This window comes from Barbus barbus (assembly GCF_936440315.1).
Source record: "Barbus barbus genome assembly, chromosome: 32".
Taxonomy (NCBI): domain Eukaryota; kingdom Metazoa; phylum Chordata; class Actinopteri; order Cypriniformes; family Cyprinidae; genus Barbus; species Barbus barbus.
Window position 1 is genome coordinate 3,955,945 of NC_136760.1, and position 24,551 is coordinate 3,980,495.

The window sequence follows — 24,551 nt, forward strand, 5'->3', positions numbered from 1 at the left end:
TTCTTAGTACTAAAGTCAATCCAAGCAAGTGCTTTTTGTAGCTGGCTTCCCTCCTACTTCCCCATCTATCTTACTGTTCACGTCCTCTGTTAAGTTGATCTTTGTCTCTTTTTGCGGTTATGCTGAAAGCAGGACTAAGAGGTGTGTTCTGAAGGACGGCGATCGGCAGCGTCTCATTAGCTCATTTGCCTCCCGTGCCATCAGTGCTCACAAGCTGTCCACCGCTAATGGAGTCCTGCTTAACAACTTGCCTAAATCAGAAAGCAACATCACCTTCCTTTCTGACGAAAACCCTCTTACTACAACCAACCCCCTGTACCTTGATGATGGCACCCTCAGCAGCCCTGAGCACCAAAATCAGAGGTACCACCTGGGCATCTATTCACCTGACATGAGAGGTCTGAGAAAGTCCATCATGCGCTTCCCATCTACAGGCTCAGGACATGCCTGGACTTTACCTTCTAGGTTGCACAAGTGTGAGACCAACGAAGCCCTACGGAGTAGAAGGGTGGCGATGGATCCAGTTCAGTGGGAGCTGCAACTGCTGAAGTCCGACTTTAAGGACAGTAAGGAGATGATTGATGGGTTTGATGGGCTTGTAGACGAAGATCCCGAACCCAAATTGACAGTAAAAGAGCAGGCACGGCAGTTTGAGCAGCAGGCCTTGCAGGACACAAGGCAGAGGCAAGGCCAGGACTCTCGTGGGTCGCTCTCTTCTGAAATTATTCTCTCTGTTTTTGAGACCCCACAGTCGTCAGTCATGGGACATAACAGCAGACCCCCAGCAATAATCATTACCCAGATTGACGGAACGCCTCCGCCTAGTCACAAGCCCACTCCACCAGTGCTGCGGAAGTTTAGCAGAATAACTACCTATCCTGATGTGGAGTCTTACGAGGTCAATGTGGAGATCATCCCAGACCCACCAGATGTACCTGCTCCACAACCCCCACCACCTCCACCTCCACCTCCCTCCAGTCCCCCACCACCTCCACCTTCTTCCAGTCCCCCACCCCAATCCATTCCTGTCCCTCCATCCCTGCCAGACCCTCCCCATCCAACCCCTCCACCTCCTCCCCCTCTCCCACCTCCCTTATCACCAACCTTTTCCCGTTCCATACCTCCTTCTCCATTTGTCCTTCCTCCTCTTCCCTCAGTCACATCCCTTCGACCGGTGTCCTTGCGGTCCACACCACCTCCACCACCGCCTGAGCCTCCAAAGAGAGAACTCAAAGGGATCCTTAAGAACATCCAGAACATTGCTGACATAGAGAAATCTGTTGCCAACATGTACAGTCAAATAGATAAAAAGCAGCGCCCACTAAAGATTGTCCCCAAACCACAAGTGTCTGTCGAACCAGAGGCAGGTGTGTCAGAGGCGGAGCCTGTACAAGAAATACCAGCAACAGAGCCCAATACAAACATGAACTCACTAGTGGAGGAGCTGGAGAAACGCTTTCCTTCTCAGTCCACTATCCTGTGACACTCTCTTTGTCTATGTTGCTATTACTGTCTTAGAAGCAGTTCACACAGGATGCATTCTAGCATCACATAATTTTGCTAGAGTGCAGCAGAACCATTTACTGTAAAAAAAAGATGGATGCTGCACCTCCACTCTCTTCGAGTGAAGAAAAGTAAAGCCGTAAATGTCCCAATAGGATGCAGACATATTGCTCTGATATGAGACCAGAGACTGCACAGTAGTGAACTCGGGACCCGAGTCTGAGCTGTAGTGAGCAAAGTGGAGCTGCATCCCACCAACACACCCGCTTCCACCGTCCCACCCACATACTCTGAGTCGATCGCAAGCACACGCCCCTGACCCTTTTTTAATTAGGCTGACTGCTCCAATTTTTGTCTGCTGATTGCCGTACAAGAGGCTTGTGTTAATAAGGTAAATACAACTAGTTTGTGCCTCAGTTCACTCAGAGAAGCTGTCAATCTCAGCTGTCAATCATGACAAATTATTTGAAATGAAATGCAATTATTCAAGTCCCATTAGATTACATGGAGCAGGGTTTATGACCTATACAGGACCAGCAACCTGGGGAGATCAAGACGCTTTGGCTTCACTTTTGAAGACTTATGTGGCACACTACAGCATTACTTTAGCTCAAGCAGTAGAGTATGGCGCCAGCGACACCAGCACAAGAATGTGTCCTCTGTGAACGGCCCCTTAAACTATCACTACGTTCTTGTCATATTTTTGTCTTATCATTGTGTTTCATCTTATTGTATTACAAAATCAAATGTTTGTGCTTTACAGTTTTTGTATTTTTAATAAGTTTTACAAGAGTGTTTTATTATTTAGTTGAGTTAAACCTTCATACAGGCATTTTAATGTTTTAGTACACAAAACACTATTACTTATAGAAATTATCCAATTCATATGCCCTAACGTTGGGCTATATGTTACTGTCACTGGATGGGATAAATGTCCTCTATAAAGCTTTTCTCTGAGGTACACTGCATGTGCTCACCTCTCATTTCTCTTTCTTTCTTTTTTCTCATGTTTTCTTTTGTTAATTGCCACATTTACACTGTCTACCAGTTTTGAGCAATATCTGGCACAGGATATTCACTTCAAAAAGAGTCAGTCTTCATTGTATAAAACCTGTATCACTATGATCAATTTATCTTTAAGTACAGCTGTTATAGGACCTATAGGACATGTCGCGGTGAAAGCATTCATTGCGAACTGTTTGTGCCAGATGCGCATATTGTCTGTGCAAGAAAGGACTAGAAAAGCACTGAAGAGAAACGAGTTTGTTGTAATGTTAAATGGCTCTATGGTACGTGACTGTGCACACTTTAGGAGGCAGGAGAGGCAACTGAGTCATCAAGTTGCTTGTAATTACCTGCTAAATCAATTTAATGCAAGCATGTTTGTGTATGTGAGAGAGCTTGTCTGATAGGTGATATGTCCTCCATTTACTCTTTTAAACAGAAACACGCTGCATTTGATTCAGCAAATGTCCTCCAAATCCTGGCTTTAATAGTTATGATACTTATGAATGGATGCTGCACCATTATATCCGATTATTGTCGACTTGCATCAGTAGACAACTATACCATATTGTTTTTGTTCAAATGTGTCTCAATGACCTTTAGCACTGTAACTGACTCTGCTATTCTGGTTAGGCTTTGTTTTAAACGTCCTACCCTATTATATTTCTGCTATAAATTGAGCCCCTCAAAATAGACTCCATGAGGTAGATCACCTCAGTGTTATGTGTGCTATGTATTTTTGGGTTTATTATATGAAAGAAATTTATGAGTGAAGACAGAAAAATCTCCCATTGATTTACAATTAATGTGCAGGATTCAAAAACCATCGTCAATATTTGCCTTTTGAATTCCGATTTGGTCTTCACACTAAATGTTGTAATTTTTCTTTTATTTTTTTAATATGTATTAAACCATTTAGAACTTCTTTTGTGATGGTGATGATTTACTAAAACTAGTAAATAATACCTAAATGTTTTTTTAAATGTTTTTTACTATCATTCAAGCACTGTTGTTTCTTTCAAATTTTCTTTGCAGATAACCCACATCATGCCATACTTTTCCATCTCATATCATGATTTGTTTTTCTAATCTGTAGCGCCATGTTCCATTAGGACTAGCAGTGCCATCATGAAATATTAACAAGTGTTAGGAACAAACAAACAAAACAAACATCTTTATGGCAATCAGAGGGAGGAGGAAAGCTCTCTCAGTGTTAAAATTAGCCCAAACAAGATTAATCTGTCACTAATATTGTCTGTTTAGTCAACGTTTCAAACACTGGCAAAGCAGATGGCAAAAGTCAAACTGCACTGCAGAAAAGAATGCATGCCTAAAATTAGTGCTGTCAACAAATTAATTCAATGTGTTTTATTACAAAAGAATAATGTGATAACACGTTTAATCACATATTGATGTATGTGATTATATGTAATTAATCTGCATTTTGTAATTGTGTTTTTTTTGTGCAGCCCTTTTAAAATATTTTAACATTTTAACTACTTATAGTAAATATTAATACATAACTTTATGTATAGTTATAAAACAAACCATGATTACACAGAGACAGTTTCTATATTCTAAATATAACTTTTTGAAGGACCTCTTGACATATTAGTGGTGTTTATCCTGTTATGTAGTTTATGATTCTTTTTAAAATTATATTTGCATGATGCTGAAAACTATGGTAGCATTTTTGCCTTCGTAATACCTTTCTCTATATGCTGTCACTGGTGGTACTGGCTCCCATTACTTTTAATTAACAAAAACTCCACATAGAATAGAACATGCCAGCTAATGCTAAATTACTTTTAATCTTTTAATTATTGTGTGTGACCTTGAAGGAATTGAAAAAGATGATCAGATAATTAATATAGCACAGTAGGTTTAATTTAGCTTTGGTAAGTTTCCTTTTCGGGGGAAAAAAAAAGATGGAAATGCAGTTGTACCTTGACCTTGTAATTACATACTTCAATTATAATTACATATCATGTAATATATCATATTTCATTCATGGACTGACACATCATTACACCTGCAAACACACTCACTTAGAGAGAGAGAAAAGTCAACAAAACTAAAGTCCCTTGAAAGTCGCATATTATCGTTAAGAGATAAATCTTCATTTGAATCCCTCATTATGCCCACATCAGGGAAGAATTGCTGTAATTTGCTCTTGCTGATCTGCTGCCTGGAGAGAATTTTAATTTGCTACGCTTTCAGTGAAATGGTCCTGCCACTTTGGAAATGCTGGCCCGTCTCCATATAAACTCTATGTACCCCTAACACACACCTGATAAAGAGTAATCACATGTTGTTTTTAGGTCCTCTTTACGTGCCAAGCATTGTCACACATGATAATGTCTAATGTCATTAGAGGCTTGAGGGTGTTAACATTTATCTGAGTGATAAACAAACAGTGTGCCACTCGTCCTTGCAGCGAACAAGTGTCTAGCTTTTCTCCTCTATGGGCATGTCACTGTCTTATTGTCTGCTTTGAATCAGTGGTGTTAATGCAGATTCATTATGCGACGAGGCCTGTGAGCTTTATTACCATTTAGTGCTCACCACTGACCCCTAGAGTAATGTTCCCTAAACTAAAATCCCATTATTAATAATAAAATCCATGGATGGATGGATACACAAGTAATAACAATAACCCACAGTCCATCAATTAAAGTCTTGTGAAGTGAAAAGCTGCATCTTTGTAATAAACAAATCCATCAAGACATTTTTTATCCAAAATATTGCTTTCTCTAGTGAAAAAGTCATCTCATCTGAATCAGGAGAGAAATATGCAAAGATCAAGCACCGTTTAAAAGCAAAAAGAGTCCAAAACTGTTCTTAACAAATATTTATTGTGTATCATTGTGATGTTTTTATCAGCTGTTTGGACTTTCATTCTGTAGGCACCCATTCATTGCAGCAAGTTTTCGGGGGAAATACTCACCGTACGTTTTGGTTCAGACTACTGTATATCTGCATATTTATCCACACATACATGCTCAGTTCTTCACAGTTGTAATTTATCAGAGTTTGAGGCAACCTTGCAGAAACTTAACGGACATTGTAATTGAAACCTCATCTCAAGGAAACGCTGTCTCATCTTATGCATTGAATCTGCTAAACATTTAAAGACTTTGTCACATCTGACAGTCCAGTTTGAGATAAAGAATTAAAACACTTTCTAGATATGAAATATCAAGATTTCATCGTAATAATCTTACTGACTTTATTTCCATACTGTTATCTCCTCACAGGAGAGGCTACGGGCATCAGGAGGTATGTATTTTTATTCTTTGGAATTGCATTGTTCGTCTTGAGACAGTGTTTTTGGCCATATATATATATATATATATATATATATATATATATATATATATATATATATATTAGGGCTGTCAAAGTTAACGCATGCGATTAATCTAAAAATTTTAACGCATTAATATTTTTTTAACGCAAATTAATCGTTTGATAAGGTTTGACCCCAACTTCTTGCCGTTATCGCAGCATGGAAGCCAGTGTCCCAATATACACACTATTCATCCTAAATTCTATGTGATATTAGTAATTTCCAATACTATTTAGGGCAGATAGGGTGTATAGTATGCACATTGGGATGCAGGGATTGTGTGATTATGAGGCGCCGGGCTAGACAAAAGTGAAGCGAACGCGGCGAGAGAGAGCAAGTCTGAGAGAGAGAGAGAGAGAGAGTGCACAAGAGATATGAATACTCATATTTGATAAGGGTACAGCCAACCAGTGTTGCCAGGGTCACGGTTTTCCTGCACAATTGGGCTATTTTGAAAATACAGTTGCAGGAAAAATTACAGAGCCATGGGTTGCGTTTTTTTGGGCTACTTTTATAATGTACCGCGGCCGCCCAAAGTGTATGTGTGTACACACGTGATCGCAAAAGGAAGTTATTACAAACACTCGATGGTGGTTTAAAGTGAGTTCTGAGTAAACGTGTACTACTAATCTCATAAATTGTCTTATGTAGCATGATGCTAATGTTAGCTCTAATGCACCTGCAGAACAGGTCCAATTCTTCTTCATAATGCATTTTATCATAATACTTCATGTAAGGTCGCAAGAAAATGTTTTGTTGTATTTATTTAGAAATACATTTGATAATAGTTGGGTAAATGTATACTGGGATTGAAGCGATGTGGCTTGGTAAATGTTTTATTGTCAGTATAAACGCTGATAATGGCTGACAAAAAAAAAAAAAAAGAATAATAAGGATTATGTCTCTTACCTAGCGGAGGTGTGAAAGGTTCTGTTTCCTTAAACTAGTTTATCATGCATTTCTTTTTCAACACATTTACAGGTAAATCCTAGTATTTTAAATGTGCGATTAATCGTGATTAATCACAGTCCATGACTGTGATTAACACGATTAAATTTTTTAATCGATTGACAGCACTAATATATATATATATATATATATATATATATATATATATATATATATATATACGTATATATATACGTATATTGTCAGTTTTTCCTACTTGAACAGTTTTTATTTATTTTTCTTTCACGCTAATTGTTTAATCAGTGCAATTTGAGTAAAAATCGGAACTAATAATGAACACAATTTATGAGAATATCTTCTCTAAAGCAAGTAAATCTGATCATATAGGCGAAATACTTCCAAGGCACTCACATGGTAAGATAAAAAGCCTTTAAATGTACTGGGCTTTAATCATTACAAAATAGTTAAAAGTAGATCTACGCGTTTTGGCAAAAACAGCCTTCTTCAGAACACGCGTCTAGATCCACTAACGATTTAACTATTTTGTAATGATTTAAGCCCAGTACATTAAAGGTCCCATGGCATGAAAATTTCACTTTATGAGGTTTTTTAACATTAATATGAGTTCCCCTAGCCTGCTTATGGTCCCCCAGTGGCTAGAAATGGCGATAGGTGTAAACCGAGCCCTGGGTATCCTGCTTCGCCTTTGAGAAAATGAAAGCTCAGATGCCCCAATCTGGAATCTTCCCTTTATGTCGTCATACGGGGAAAGGTTGCCTTTCTCTGCTTTGCCCGCCCATGAGAAAATGAGCTACGCCCGTGCAAGGCGAGCGAGAGACATCATGGCTTGCAAACGAGCAAAGCATTGTTTTTTGGCACTTCAGATCTGTTCTACTCTGAACTGTCACATACTGTAATACAACTGAATGCCCAATAAAGCTGTTCAGATTTACATATTTTCTGTTGTCATACATAAAACAAGTATAAATAGTAAACATGACCCATTAATAATACATGTTAACCCTGAATCACTCTCACTATACTCCTTAAATCCTGATTTATAATCGCAACATCGTCTGATAAAATCAATATACATCTAACTTACACTAAAAAGCGACTATATGCAGTGGTTTTGGCTACATTACTGTTTTGTGTCTGAGTTATAAACTATGCGCATATTAACAGACAAATTATGTTCATATTTAAAAGTCCAAACAGTTAGTAAGCGACAGATGCTTGTAAACACTGTTTTGTAAATGATTTACTGATGAGTCTGCTGCTTTAAGGCAAACTGAAAGCGCTGCTTCTCTGCCGCTCGCTGTTCAGAACAGACGCTGAGCGAGGCGACACTGCGCCGGGAGAGTCAGACCTCGCGCTCGCGGGGCAGTACTGGAGACATCTTCCAACTGAATGATAGCTAAGGTTTTTTTAAACAAAAAAAGTCACTAGGTTTGTTAGTATGTACCCGTTATGGGAAAAAAGCCGCCAAAAGGGTCTGAAAGTTACTAAATATTGTTCTAAAGTCGCGCTCGTGTGTGTGAGACGCGGGAGCTGATGGCAGCGGGCGGTGGATATTGTTGCGGTCCGCCCAGGTAAAGTCTATGTGTGGGAAACACTGACCGTATCCAGACACTGTTGCTGTAGCCGCTGAGTTGCAACTTCTTCATCCGGTGCTTCTCCATCCGGATCAGATTCTGGGTCGTACTGAAAAGCTTGAAGGACTGCATGTCTACGAGCCATTGCGATACATCCACTGTCAACATTAGCGCATGGTACCGCAAGCTAGTTAAGGACACACACCCACCCTCCACCTTGCCCCGCCTCTCTCCTCCTCATTAGCATTTAAAGCTACAGACACAGAAATGGCACGTCCTAAGGAAAGCTCATTGTGGGACAGGCTCATAGTGGGACTGGCTCATAGTGGCTGAAAATCTGCACCAAGGCTGAATTTCGGGAACGAGACTTCAGATACAGTACTAGGGACCACTTAGGCCTATATAAAAGCATCCAAAAACAGCATGTCATGGGACCTTTAAAGGCTTTTTACCACGTGAGTGCCTTGGAAGTATTTCATCTATATAATTTGATTTTTTTTGTACCCCCACCACATCCAATGAGCACCAGTGGCTTTATAAAGACACCCGTGTAGCACTCTCTGCTTCTGTTTTTTGTGAGTAAAGCTGATCTTTTACAATTTTTTTTTAGAAATGTTTATTACTTTTTTTATTTGCAGGTTTAAATCAAGATTTTCAGTTGCTGGTTTTCAGTGTAATCACAGATTTGTGGATCCAACTGTACTTATTTTATATCTTCTATCATTAATTCTCACATACATTCAGAAATGTAATATTCCTCTTTTTCTCTTTTGTTTCCACACTGTTTTTCTCTTCTGAATGCTGTGTAGCAACAGCAGTTGCTTCGACCCTCTCTCTTGAGACCAGAGGTAGAGAATCTCAACTTTTATACTCACAGAAAACTGTTTCTGTTGAGCTGAATGTGCTGTAGTATGTCATTTAATAAACATAAATGTTGTTTTCTACAATATTTACAATACAATATATTTTCTACAATATGCAAATTCTCTCTCTCTCTCTCTCTCTCTTTCTCTTTCTCTTTTCACATATATATATATATATATATATATATATATATATATATATATATGAAGAATTCAGATGCAATAGCCTGAAATTTTCATCTAAAATTAGCATTTTTATCAGGCTGCTATGTTTAGGTTAAGTAATTTTACTCTAACAGTAATGTATAGGTCCTTTCCTATGCAATTAAAGTGAAATAACTGAACATAAATATAGGAGCCTGATAAAAATGCTAATTTTAGAAGAAAATTTCAGACAGCACTTAGAGGCTTTTGCATATGAAGTGATATATTTATATAATTGTTTCGCATTCACTCACAAAAAAGGGTAATGTAGGCACTTAGTTTTTACCAAATCAAGAAATACAGAAATTCCTTTTTTTTTTCTTCTTTGAAATGGGCAACACTTTCGTCTGTCTTCCCCAAGGATTTTGCCAAAAGCAATGTGCTCTTTGAATTATAACTCTTTGCTCTGCTCACAGGAACTCTCTATGGAGTCTGGTATCGATCCAGGACAGGACTATTATACACAGGATTACTATAATTATGATCTTGGGTGAGTGTGTGTTCACTGGTTGAAATGTGCTGCTTGCCCAAATTAAATTTAAGATATATGTCAAGCCTGCTGCATTTAATAAATCAGTTTGTACGATTTCTATGACTTTATTTTATGTGGTTTCTAAATGAGGAATTGTGTCATTTTCTCTAAACATTTTGGGCCACCTGGTTGTGTCTTTTTGGCTGCAATAGCAATAATTATTTACTGATGCTTGTGCAATGTGAGCTGTCCATATGGAACCCAATTAGCAGGAAACAATAGAAATAGGTGTTATAAATTAATGGCCCCCTGAGGGAGGTGATGGTAATTGCAGACTATTAAATATATTTGAGCAAAACTGAATGCTAGCCATGCTTTCTTACTGTCTTATACAGTAGGTTGTACAAATGTGATCAGTAGCAGTCCCCTGCTGTATACCCCATTGGTCTTCAATATATCCATCTATTCTCAGAAAATCCAAATGAAAACCTCCATGGCTACAAACTAGTGAGGATTAGTATAATCCTGAATTGCAGCTTGTTTCCTGTTAAATGGGCTGCCTAAGATGCATTTGCGTTCAGACAGCCTGCTGCTCCCCAAGAATACTCAAAAGTCCTTAATGAAGGTCTGTTTTGATCTTTTCCATACAGTGTTATAAAGGTTATGTTTCTAAATCTTACTTATTGGATTTGCCTTTTATTTTAATGTCCCTGAACTTTCATAAAGTTTTAGTTTTGATTTAGGGGACAGTTAGGGGAGAACGTTTTTGCTAATTTATTCATAAATGTTTTGTGTGTGTGTGTGTGTGTTGGTGTGCATGTGTGTTTTTATATACCAGTGGGGATTTAAACCTGAATACACACAGACTCATGGGGACTTGTGTCACGGTGGGGACCTAAATTGAGGTCCCCACGGGTAAACAAGCTTATAAATCACACAGAATGAAGTTTTTTGAAAATCTAAAAATGCAAAGTCTCCTGTGAGGGGTGTTGGTGTAGGGCAATAGAATATACGGTCTGTACAGTAGAAAAACCATTATGCCTATGGAAGTCCCCACAAGGATAGCGAAACAAGTGTGTGTGTGTGTGTGTGTGTGTCAGTGCTGGGTAAGTTACTTTCAAAAGGTAATAATATATAGGTAAGAATATTACGTTACGTTATAGGTAAGAATAGTATACAGAATACAGAAATGATCTCCTCAGCTAAATAAAGGCATGTCAGATCGCAATGTTCTTCTGAGGTAAATTCCGGCTTATTCCTTATAACACGTCTTCTTTCAAAAGCTAAGAAAAGTTTTTGAAAATGTTTTTAATATTTTTTTTTTCTAGGTGAGGGCATTTCCGTGCAGGTGACTGCATATACTGAGCTCAGATATTGGAAAGACTGTACCTCGATTTAGTTTCATACGAATTACATAATCAGATAATATCGTTTGCGAGTTGAATTTGTTAATTTAAAAGTAGACACTTCAAGCTTTCAGATACAGGAGAGACTGTACTTTGCTTTAGTTTCATTCAGATTACATAACCAGAGAATATTAATTTTTGATTTGAATTCGTTCATTTAAAAGTAGACACTTCAAGCTTTATATATGGGAAAGACTGTACCTCGCTTTATAGATAACATAATCAGATAATATTCGTTTTCGATTTGCATTCGTTAATTTAAAAGTAGAGACTTCAAGTTTCATATACGGGAAAGACTGTACCTTGCTTTAGTTTCATATGGATTACATAATCAGGAATATTCATTTTCAATTTGAATTTGTCCATTTAAAAGTAGACACTTCAAGCTTTCAGATACGAGAAAGACTGTACCTCGCTTTCATACAGATTGCATAATCAGGAAGGTTTGTTTTCAATTTGAATTTGTTCATTTAAAAGCAGACACGTCAAGCTTCATATATGGGAAAGACTGTACCTCGCTTTCATACAGATTAGATAATCAGAGAATATTTGTTTTTGATTTGAATTCGTTCATTTAAAATTAGACACTTCAAGCTTTCTATAGACATATTTTCCATGTCTCTGTGTCAAGTATTTGCTGAGTTGGTGATGCGTAGAAAGTTCGTCATGGAGACCTAGACGGCAGAAAGCACACCCTGTTTGTTTTATTTTTACAAAAACACAATGTTTTGTTCTTCTTGTCAGTGTACACAAATAAAAGTAGGCCCTTTTTTAGATTCGATGGATTTCAGTCATATCTGTATCTGAGTATTTAAGGTTTCTCTGTGAATCAGGAAAAACTGAACGTGAACGCAGAGGGTTAAAGATGCTGCATTCAATTATATCTTTAAACTGTAAATTTAGATTTCAAATTCAATATTGATTTTAGAACTGTTGAAATTATTTACAGTATGTAACACAAGTACTTTATAAGTAACTGTAATTAAATTACCTGAAAATGAACAGTAATCCCTTACTTTACTTTTCAGTGGATAAGTAATATAATTACAGTAACGCATTACTTAGTAACGCGTTACACCCAACACTGGTGTGTGTGTGTGTACTGGTATTCACTACATTATGGGGACCAAATGTCCTCACAAGTATAGTAATAAATTTTACCTTGCGTGGACATTTTTAGGTCCCCATGAGAAACAAGCTTATAAATCATACAGTCATACAGAATGATTTAGTTTCCTGTGAGGGTTAGGTTTAGGGGTTGGGTCAGGGAAAGGGGATAGAAGTACAGTTTGTACAGTAAAAAAAAACAAAAAAAACATTATATCAAAAATATGGAATGTCCCCATAATGATAGGAATACCAGTGTGTGTGTGTTTGAGGTATATGCAATAATCTTGTATACTTGTTTTTTAGCTATGACTTGCCTCAGTATGGGAGTCGACGGAAGCTGATCTCTCCAACAGGGATGTATGATGAATATGGAGAGGTGATTATGGAAGATGATGGCTGCTACTACTACAGCCCACATGAATCCGAGGGAGAGGTATCTTTATTTTTTCTGTTTTCTTAGTTTAAACCAATGCAATATGCAGTATTTTTTAATAAGTTACTTTTATCCTGCCTCTAGCATAAGGCCCTTACACAGGACTCGTGTCAGGGTTTCTGTGCTTTTGGCAGTTTGCAGAACATGGGTAACCATCTAGAGCAGGGATTGATGGGCAATTCCGGTCCTGGAGGGTTCAGGATTCTTTCCTACAGAGTTTTGCTCCATCCATAATTGGAAAATACAGGCGGGTGTGTTTGATTGTGGACAAAGCTAAACTCTGCAGGACAGCAGCCCCCCAAACCAGAATTGCCCATTCCTGATTCATGGCTTCATTCCCTCCCCTATCATGTCATGATTTTTGCTGGGAGCAACCATGACTTCACTTTGAAAGGTCAGCAGCCAGTCATGTTAATGCATTTGCATTAAATGTGGCACTGGGGGTAAGACTGTACCTTGACATTTCTCTCAGTTCATTGGGGAATGCTGACATGACTCATGTGAAGTCACAAAGATGATGGGTGATCTGAACTGTTGATTAAATATTCTGAATGATAAAAAAAACCCTGGACTAATATTAATGTAATAGGTTGCTAGGCAAGGCAGAAGGCTGGCTCCCCCTCCTGACAAAGCTCCACCACGAAGGCCCCCTAGACAAGCTTTTGGAGACCAACCTCCAAGGCTTGAGCAACAACTACCTGGACCAGTTGAAGGCATCTCACACCCTTACAGCTCAAAGGCTGAACGTTCATTCAAAGTACCTATAAAACTCAGCCAAATGTTTGACAGAAGATCGAGCCCAGCTCCAGCTCCATTCCACCTTCCATTGAAGAACAATAGAATATTTCCAATTGTAGTTCCTGAGGAGAAAGGAGGAGGTACTGATAACCCCAAAGCAATCACAATGCAACATTCAAACACTGTGGACAATGGCATGGTCATTGATGGCAACTATTTCCAGACTAAAGAAGCCATTCCTTCAGCAAAGACTAGACTTGGCAAAGTTTTGAGTCAGATGAACATCTTTAAAACATTGCAGACTCAAAAGAACTCTCTGAGCAGCATTAGCAGGACTTTAGATAATAGGAGTAATGGAAGCGTCCCAACATCTTGGTCACTCAGCGAGTCAGAAAGGAAATCACAGAGAATCCCTAGTGATAGTATGGAAAGTGAACAAGAAAGAGGTAAGAGCAGGGAAGACATCATTCAACAATCTTACACTGGAAGTGCCATGTCAGTCACACCTTACCATCCATACAGACTCCAAGAAGGAGCACATATGAGTAGTTTAGACTCTGATGATGATCAAGACCAGAGTCCTTTTGATTCAGACAAGGAGTGCCAAACAAAAACTCAGCTAGATGACACTGAAATAGAGTCAAAGACAGAATCAGACCAAGACACAGAGACTGAAAAAGAAACAGAGACAGAACAAGAGTCAGACACTGAGAGAACATCAGAGACAGAGAACGAGTCAAGCTCAGAGGAAGATAGCAGTGGAAAAGAAAGTGTCAAATCGGAGGATAGAGGAACAGTATCATCTGTCCGATCTTCTCGGCCCAGACACAGCAGCAAAACATCCCAGAGATCAGTAACCTCTACCTACGAGAGAAAGAGCAGCAGATCATCTTCAGAACATGCGACTACATTCACCCACATGAAAACATTAAAAGAGATCATCCAGAAGGAGGATGAGGATGATAAGGAAGACAGAGGGCAGATGGAAGAAGGCCGAAGTAAGGATCCAAGGTCCTCTAGGTCTAAAAGCAGTAATTCTCTGGAGAGAAGACATGATTCAAACTTCCAGAGCATGAGCAGATTCTCTGTGATGAGCAGTAGTGTAGCAAAAGCTTTAGAGATCGACAAACTCTCCCCTATAGATGATAATGAAGAAGGAGAAATGACTCCAGATAGAGGTGGTAGCCCGGGTGATAGTTTGAGCTCTTCGGATGGAGCAAGAAAGCTTAAAGTAGACGGGGAGGATGAGGAGTCTAATCCAGACGCAACTGAGACTGTCGGAGCCTCCTGAATTATATTCTGATATGTTCAGTAAGACTGGCCATTGCCTTTATTTCTTGTGTTGATCTTTTTATTGGCCTTTTGAATGCCTTCATCTGGTTGGAGTTCTTCTTCTTGTTTTCCTCTCGCTGAGCACAACTTGGCATTTCTCCTTAACCTTTGCTGAATAACATGCATGCTATTTCATCTGTAGTCTTACCTTTAGAGGCCACCCTTCAAAAGTTTAGGTCAGCAATTGATGTTCAGATCAAAATTAGGTTAGTTTTTGTTGTTTTCTAAAAATCCTGTAATCCAGTGACATTTGGTCCATGAGCACATTACTTTTAATGAGCTCATGAAGGGACATTAAATGTGTGTGTGTGTGTTGGTTGTTTTGCTTTTTAATGAGGAGCAGTTGTGGTCCAGGAGGGATGCTTCTGGGGAAGCTGATGCTTAAATTGAATATTCATCAAACCTGCTTTATTTATAGTATGCTGATGAAGTTATCTTGATAATTAACACTTTATAACAATCTTTCCGATAACCTTTTACTTACTTTACTTTACTTTTGTCATTTAGCAGACGCTTTTGTCCAAAGCGACTTACAAATAAGAAAAAGTAACTAAAACTAAAAAGTTACAACTCTATAAATACTATCTACCCACATATTTAAGAAAATAAAGAAATTAAATAAAATTGACACATGCATATAAACAACATTTCAATAATAAACATATAAATGGAAAAACTAAAATAAAAAGCGATACTTCTATCCCTTGCCGGTGTCCCTGCCCGGTGGAGTCGCACGGTAGAGTCGATGGTCTTTACACTCTTCGGTCTTCACACTAAGAGGGCTTCACACGACGACTGCCGCTGCCGCGGTATAATAACCTTTTTTATACCAATCCAACAAATCATCATTTCAATTCAGCTGGACCCACTTACCTGTTTATCAACTACAAATGGCCAAGCAAGTGCACACACTGACAAGATACGCGATACAGTACGAGACCAAACGCGATTTCAGCAACTCTCATCCCAGTAAACGATAACCAATCCAATCCCAGATAACCAAACCAATATTTGTCCAATATGAAAAATGGAACAAATCATGCAGTGCCATTATGTAAATAGCAATATAGATATTTTTACATTATATTATTTTTTTATGCATGCTACTAAGAAACCAATTAAAACAACCGTTTTAAATTTTATATCATTACTTGTGCATTCTTGAGAAGACTTTCCTCCTCGGACAGAATTCCACTGTTGTGTGCTGTGTAAAAAAAAAAAAAGTCTGTTATTCTTAAGGCCTTTCCACACTGAGCGTGATGCAAAAAAGCGAGGCGAATCACCTGCGAATTTTGCTTTCACACCGAGTGCGAAACGAATGTTCACCTTCTGCTAATTCATGCATGCAACCTAGGTGGTGCCGACCAACAATGCATTTTTTCTTCGTGTAGCGTATCTCGTGTGGTTTACATTGTCCACTGCTCAATATACAGCAGTAAATTAAGATAAATAACTTGATAAATAAATAACAAAGAAATATCCATAATGCTTGCAAGAAAACATCTGAAATAATTAGAGGTACAATTAGCATCAAGCTACATTGAAAATGTATGCAATTATTAACGTTTTTGCTCAAAACCCACTTTAAATCATCATTGAGTGCTTGTAATAACTTTCTATTGTGATCTAAAATGTATTTTGATTCTATAATAAGCAGACATGCACTCTTTGTATGTTTTATAATGGATTGATTGATACCTGCTTGTCATGTGTCATAAACATCCTTTATTGTTGAAATAAAATACCATGAGCTGCATAAAAATGTATACAGAAAACCTATCGTAATTATAGGTCTACTTGATCTCATATTTCATGTGTAGAAAATGTTTCTCTTTTTTATATATACAGAAGGGCAAGAGATATGATTACATGATTGACAGGTCTAGCGTGAACGAGCTCTGATTCATAAACTCTCGCTTTCGTGAAAGATAATGGACGGTGATTTTCAGATCACATAATTCAGTGGAGAATTAATAGAGATGTTATTCTGTATAAAGATCATGTGAGAATAGTCTGTTCTTTTATACCAAAAATAACAAGAACTCAGCATTCACGCTTCTCCCTTGCGGAAAAAGTCCTCTACTTCAGTGAGTCCTCTACTTTTACACTTGTGCTCAATACAGTCTTCTGAGTTTTTAGCGCCACCGCGTCAGCCTTTTGGGTTACAGCAATTGCTCTGGCCATGTGATGTAATGCCCAAAAATATTATTGGACGGCCCGTGTTTTCACTTTGCAAAACTGAAAAGATTCGTCGGACTGGACGAAAAAAAAACATTCGCATTTTCGGTGCACGAATGTTCGCGGTCTATGTGAAAGCATCCATAGGAAGCTGTTGTTTTATTCCAGCGCGTCATCGCGTCCGAAATTCGTATCGCTTTTTCGCGCTCAGTGTGGAAAGGCCTTTAAGCTGTCATTTTACACATCCATTTTCTTTTTTTCAGTATGGTAGGAAAAAGAGGATAAAGCTTATTGTAGACCGTGAATACGAGACCAGTTCAACTGGAGAAGAAAGTGTACCAGAATCGCACAGGAATCGCCTGTCTAATGTGAACAGCCACAGCAACATTAATGGGAGCATATACTTGGCCCAGAATGGCTCAATAATCCGGACACGACGGGTCGCGCACACCAACAACATCAAGCTCAACTCTCCAATACGACTGGGAAAGCACTTTAAGAAACTAGACAAACTTGCTGTCACACACGAAGAGCGAATTCCTTTAAACAGCCCCGTAATCACAGGCGCTTCAGTAGGTGAACAGAACCTCACAACCAGGCCCTCCAGTGGGTCCCTGGCCTCCAGCACTACAGGCCCAGAGAGTATAGCTTCAAAATCAAATGTGGCGAAAGGAGGGGATGAAAGAACACAAAATGGGGATGAACAAGAGTCCACAGTGGACAATCAGGAGGTGAGGGACCCTTTAGGATCACACAGTGACCGCACACAGTCAGATGAGGAGGAGCTCTGGATGGGGCCTTGGAATAATCTGCACATACCAATGACTAAACTGTGACTTCTGACATGCAGATGCTCTATTGTCTTAAAGAACTTGGGGGGGGTTGAATCTGCAGCATAAAATGATGAAATTGCACTTTCATTCAATATTATATTTGCTTTTTTGTGGCCCTGAACAATGAGCTTCTCAATGATTGTTGCATTCATAAGTACCTTAATAATCAATCATGTTTCTGGCCCATTGATTGTTGCCCATCCTTTTTTTTTTTTTTTTTGTTACAGATGTATTGTATGCTTTCATAAATATTTTTTGTGCTTTTTATAGTTTTAAAGGCAAAATCAAATGTCTGCTGAAGTGTATTTTTGGTAAATAGTCATTAATAAAAATAATTGTGATGAATCTAATGTGCACTTATGCACTGTACATTTGCTTAATGCCACAGTCATTTGAATGGGCTTGCAACAGAGTTGAAAGTGCTATATTTTTGTGCTTTTTTATACCAAGTTACATCAAAACAAAATTATTCGGTATATGGTCACATTCTGTTACAGATACTTGCCAAAATCAAGAACAACTTTTGTTGCTGTTTTATTTTTTGTTTTATTTATATATATATATATATATATATATAAGCAAGGCAGAAACTGCTCTCCTTCTGCACAACTTTGAATATTTGACTGTTTATACAAGGCAGAGAAACGGGCACATCAAATAAACATTCCTGGTTAAAAAAAAAAAAAAAAAAAAACCTTTTAATTTATCCTTATTTTCATCATTATAATGAAAAGAGAAAGCATATCACTTTACTTGAGGTTACACTATGAACATCTTTGGGTTGAAACAACTATTAAAGTTATTATGAATGTTTTTGATATTTTATATGCTTCCCATTCTATGTGGATGAATCTGATGGTCTAAACTTATTTTGTCATTAATCTTCAATCAGTGAAGATCTGACTAGCTACATCAAGAACACTAATAGTAAGAAGAAAGTCCTAGAAGACAAAATTTAATCTGAGCAAGTAGCGCATCAGTTGCCAAAACAGCCAAGCCATATTCATTATTTAAAAACAAGATATTTAAAATGTGGTTTATGAACTGGCAGCATAATTCTGTATAATGAAAAACTAGAAATGAGAAATCTTCCGTAGTCTACCCTTAATTAATGTGTCTATGCTAAAACTTTGAAAAAACAATAACCAGTGCCCAAAGTCACTTCACTTGCCAGTCATAATGATGAAATTACACACTTTGAAGCTTTGAAGGCAGAAGTAGAGAAACACTAATCCTTGACGACTGCATGAAGGCATTTTAGTTACAAAAATGTTACAAAAACATTGGATCTGCCAAACTGGCCTGGTCAGACTAGCAGATTGTGATTGTGTGGCACAGTAATGACACACTTCACCTTTAAAGGCAGAAACAGAGAAACACCAACGTTTGAATTCACAGGGGTCACGAGAGAGGGAGACAAAGACAGTTTCCCCATGAACACACTTGATGTCCATCTCTGAAATTGCCTTTGCTACCACTGTGACCTTAACCAGCGATCCTTTCTCTCTTCAATTTCCTGTCAAATTAGTTTCATCAGATGATGCCTTAAAAACAACCCAGACCCCCTAGCTATCATAATCCATCACGGAGTGTCAGAAGAAAGGTAAAATGAGGTTACCGTGTGTGAAGCCATAAAATGAATTAACTGCAAATTGTTCCTTCTCTAAACATGTATTTTCATGAAAATGCATGCATGTTTAAGTATTGTATGTGTTCCAAAAAGGAACATCATTTACTCACTCTTGTCGTTTCTGTACGACTTTATCTCTTCCGTTGAAACAAGTAGGCCTAATTACCAAAAATGTTGACTGAACTTTATCCATTCTGTTAAAGTGAATGGTGATGAGCGCTTCAAAGATGATAACACGAGACACGGTAAAAGCAGCCCGTATGACTCGTACGATGCATTTTCGATGATTTCTATAGAAAAATGGCTTTGTGTGAGAGACATACGCTTGAAATCTTCCCTCATGTTTCCGAGCACGTGTTTTTCTCATCTTTGCCACTAGTTTGCATAAGCGTCCATGTTGAAAATCAAACCAGTATTTAATGTCCCCTGTTGTAGTAAAAGGGTTCTCCACTAGGTGGCACGATACTCTTATATTAAAACTTCTGACGTTGACAAGCTATGTAACTTTGAAATATGGCTTAGTAATTTTAAATAATTGTCCTTGATTCAAGAAACATGTCCGTTCCTGTCAGTCTCAATTAAGCTGGCACCCTTACTTACCTGAAAACTCATCAGCGTAAAACTTATGAATAGAGAGACAAACCTGTTTGGAAGATGTGTTCTCTTCCTCTTCCATTAAACAGCCCTTGGAGGACATACTAAAGTCTGAATCATAGTATTAAAAATGACAGGAGCAAGAAAAAACACGATTATCTTGGGCTTGGCAAAGTAATTACACTTTAAACGATTATCCTTGCTTGATGAGTGCATGTTAATAACGTCCTGAGCTCTTTGATCTCCAGATCACGATACCAGCACTGCATTATTTCAAACAAACATCCAAAAAGTAAATAAAGTCAATAATTACAAGCTGGCGTGTATCTTATTACAGGTACCTGCCCACGCATCATGGATATTTAAAATTATATAATTAACCATTAGATCAGAGACAGAGAGAGCGTTTCAAAGTATTAAACTGCACATCCTGTAGTCAATGTAAAGTGTCAGGGTGTGTGAGCGTGTCTTTAAAAAGGACTAAATACATAAACACGCACACTTTTTTACCTTCACTCCACTGGCCGCCATCCAAGAGCTCCCAGCCAGCCAGTTTGGCCTCAGTCAGTGGTTAATGGGTTTGTGGTCATGTTTTAAATGCCCTGAATATGGAGAATACATCTGAAGTTCTCAGTGTCAAGCTGAAGATCATTTTGATTGCGGTAAATAAGTCTCGATGCCTTTGTTGTCTGAAAGATCGTGCTTTAGTTTTTGTTGGACACGAGCAACAGGCGTATATTGTGGCCTGAAGGCCTAGCGTAGCATAGCAGACTTGCAATGTGAAACCAGACATAGCAACTATTTTTGTGAACTGTATATATTTGGAGCCATTTGTTGGCTAGTTTTTGGTTTCCAAAACTATATGCTAAGTGTTCCTCTTCCTGTGTAATTTATATCCATACAGAGCAAGTTAGTATTTGAAAGATGTTTGTGATCATTCTGACGAAGAAAAAAAAAAGAAGAAGAATCGCACAGGCTGCTGCACTTGCAAACACGCCGCATACTCTCGGAGAGCAAAAAATTTATGGCATCCCACCCAAGCATTTTATTATTTCTGAAAGGCAGGGCATATAGAAAAATATAAGTTTGGCAGTCTGGCTCTCGTAATGAAGGGGTTGATCAGGCACGGCTCCAGTGCAGACATTTGAAGATATGCCTCGGCCATCGTGCCACCGAAACCAGTAATATAGCATGTCACAGGAATATAGAAAAGAGTAGTCCTTCATTTGCCGTCATGCGTGCTGTTTGTACCTGCACGCTTGTCAGAACTCCCGCTTTGTGTCACATTTGTTGAGTGGAGTTGACATTCCTTAAACAAACCCATACTTGCTGTCAACAGCCAAAACATTGTCCTCTGTTATTTTTATTTTTATTATTATTTGAGTAATCCACCATAAGAATGTTCCCATAAGAATGTCTGGTTTCCAATGTCATTCGCTTCCAGATTTTGTAAATTGGTGTGTCTTACCATATTATGTTAATGTATTATCTTAATTATGAACACATTGGTTTGTAGTGCAAACAGTTTTACCGTTTTAACTGCACATTGTTATTCTTCTTGTTATTTCTCTACAGCAGTTAATGAACCGGAAGTCTCGCACATTCACAGAAAACAGTTAAGGCTAGATGGTACACAGATTTGTCTACTAGGTATGCGCACATCAATAGCATAATCGTCAGCGTAATTTGTGCACACTGTACAACAATAATTACTATTTTTGTATTGTAACATAGCTGTATCCCTTCTAGCCACAGCCACAGAAAATGGCTTACTTCCGCATTGTAAAATTAGCTGGATAGGCTTTTTGGGTAACATTTTATTTTGTTGTACTTTTAAAATGTACAATTTTTTTTTTTTTTAGTCTTATTTTTTGTCAAGTTTACTCAAATTTTGAAAAACTGATTTATTTATATAATATATGAGTAATAATAATAATATATATGATTTATATAGCTAAATAATCTGCATTTTCTATATTTATCTATATTTTCATTACATTAGGCATTACAAATCCTTTAATGAAAAACAAAGCAGACAAGACTCTGCAGTTACAATATATATCACAAATATAAATGTATGCTTTGTATGTATCTATTTATACTGCTTAAAAGTAGTAAAATATAATATAATATAAAGTTAATATTGGGTTCTTAATGAACAATCGGCTTATGATGAGGAGGCCACGTTTGGAGGTTTAAGTTTGTTTGACATTAAACAAACAAAAACTGCCTTAAAACCATATTTATTTCAGTCTCTGAAATAAAAACCTGGAACTCAAGCATTAAACATGCTTATTACACAGTGCATACATTTTTGTAGGTGCACTTTAAATGCACCAATTCATCATGCAGCCTGTTTGTTTTTTATTATGATTCATTTTGGCTGAGTATAGCTGACAGGGACAAATTTCTCAGAAATGACACGTGTGTTTATGCCTGTTTTCTGTTACTTATGGTTTTATCGTAGTACAAGAGCTGAAAATCTAATTCCTGGAGTGACGCCCCATTCCTCCAGTGTGCTGTAAATGTGCTTTAGCTACTGGGTGTTCTCTGCAATGAATCAGCCATGGAGCTCGACACAGTGGTGCTTGGCCAGCAGCCTGCGAGTATTAATGTGCGCTGCAGCATCAGCGGTGCCTCTAGTTAAAGAGAAATGAGATGAGAGGAGTTAGGAGCTCTGCGGTACAAGCGCCTGCTGGACTGAGGTTAAACGCAGATCTTGAAATGAGAATTTGACTATCTGCTCTCATAAAAGCCTCAGTGAGGGCCGAGCACACGAGAGAAACCGCGGCGTCTCTTTCGCTGCTTGCTCGCTGAGAGCAAACAGAAGTCCTGTGTGTTCGCCAGCCCTCTGCGGGTGTTGATTTGCCTCTCTGTTTTTTCTTGCTTACCCGAACAGAATTTCGTTGTATGTCATCAAGTATTGAACCCGTTTGTCCTTTGCCACTACCACCCCGCCCCACCACAGCGTCAGTGAAACAAACAAGGCATTAAACCTATCCTTGTAAGTCTAGCTTAATTCACACTATAAAAGGTGTTAACCTGCAATTGTTACTTTAATGAGCTGTTTCCACCTGATTTATGCCATAAAAATAGTTACGTTGTATAAATTTTATTATTTTAATATTTTTTGACTGTCTCAAGAAAGCATTGCCAAGATATTAAAAAAAAACGTTTTTTAAATGTTTCAAAATGTTGTTTTAAACCTAGTTAATTTTCATTATATGGACCCTGGTTATTTTTATTAACTGAAATTTAAACCATTAAAAAAATAACAAAATAAAAACTATAATAATATAGCAATAATAATAAAATAACACTGGTATGCACAACCAAACAGTTTACTCATTCTTCAAAATATTTTTTTTTCCCCACAGAAATACACTATATTGCCAAAAGTATTGGGTCAATCCCTTCTAATGAACATGTTTGACTACTGTAGTAATTTTTTATGAGTACAAATCTTAATGTTTAAGCATATAATGATATTCTAGGGAATTGTGTGCTTCTAATTTTATAGCAACAGTTTGGACAGAACCCTTTTCTATTCTAACATGACAGTGCCTCTGTGTATAAGGCACGGTTCAAAAAGACATGATTGATTGAGTCAGTGTGGAAGAACTTGACTGGTCTGCAAAAAGCAAAGTCCTGATCCCAGCTGAACTCCTCTGGTGTGACTTTGAATGCAGATCTTGAGCCGAAAACTCATCATTCTGACATGTTGGAGTCTTTATTTAAACTGCCTTCGGAGAAAACAAAATGCTGCTTAAAAAGTGGACCAGTTTCTGGTCAGCTGAACACTGGAGTGTGCATTAAATAAGCAATAATGTTTTTGCCTCTCTTACCACATAAACGGTTACAATTTCTAGATTATGGAACATGATGAAACATAAATCATAACTGGCTCAAACCAGGAGCCTGACCTTTAACCCTCAGTCAGATGATGTTCCCATTTGCCTCCTGAACCCCACACGACAGTCATGTTTTACTAGCTAGAGCTGAGCTTCAGCTAATTGCTGGAGTTTGAGTTTGTTGTTTTATTGAGTCATTTTATCTGATGCCACAGGAAAACACAACCCTTGCACAATGAAGACCAGCGCTTGCCAGGTCAGTGTGGTGATCCTGAGCTATGCACCACCAGTTAAGCACTGAGATCTCAAAACTGCTGTCGACTACGGCGGGATTCAGTGCTTGTGTCCCGCTGCAGCTCTATGCTTTATTTTCCGTTTATCATGGCAGTGCGGAGCCTGGCGCCGCTGCCACCTTTTAAAATGACATTGGTTAAATGATGTTAACATCCCCGTTCTGAGGTTTGAACTCTAGTCTTGGGTGGCTGACTTGTTTGTGTCTCTAACATATGATCAAAGCAAAGAGATTTGTACTGAGATTTCTTACCC

The 24,551-nt window shown here is 38.1% G+C and overlaps 1 protein-coding gene across 1 annotated transcript in view; it reads left to right on the forward strand.

The window, feature by feature from the left end:
- The window catches only part of LOC306852003 (protocadherin-15-like), a gene marked incomplete at its 5' end in the record, with an annotated part of 238,116 nt that extends 219,513 nt beyond the window's left edge, over positions 1-18,603 (forward strand). Inside the window, 5 exons of the mRNA XM_079388567.1 lie at positions 5,766-5,787; positions 9,171-9,209; positions 9,845-9,918; positions 12,720-12,849; positions 17,361-18,603. Coding sequence (XP_079244693.1) covers positions 5,766-5,787; positions 9,171-9,209; positions 9,845-9,918; positions 12,720-12,849; positions 17,361-17,933 — 838 coding nt within the window. The 3' untranslated portion in view covers positions 17,934-18,603. The remainder of the gene's footprint in view (positions 1-5,765; positions 5,788-9,170; positions 9,210-9,844; positions 9,919-12,719; positions 12,850-17,360) is intronic.
- Between the last annotated feature and the right edge of the window lie 5,948 nt (positions 18,604-24,551).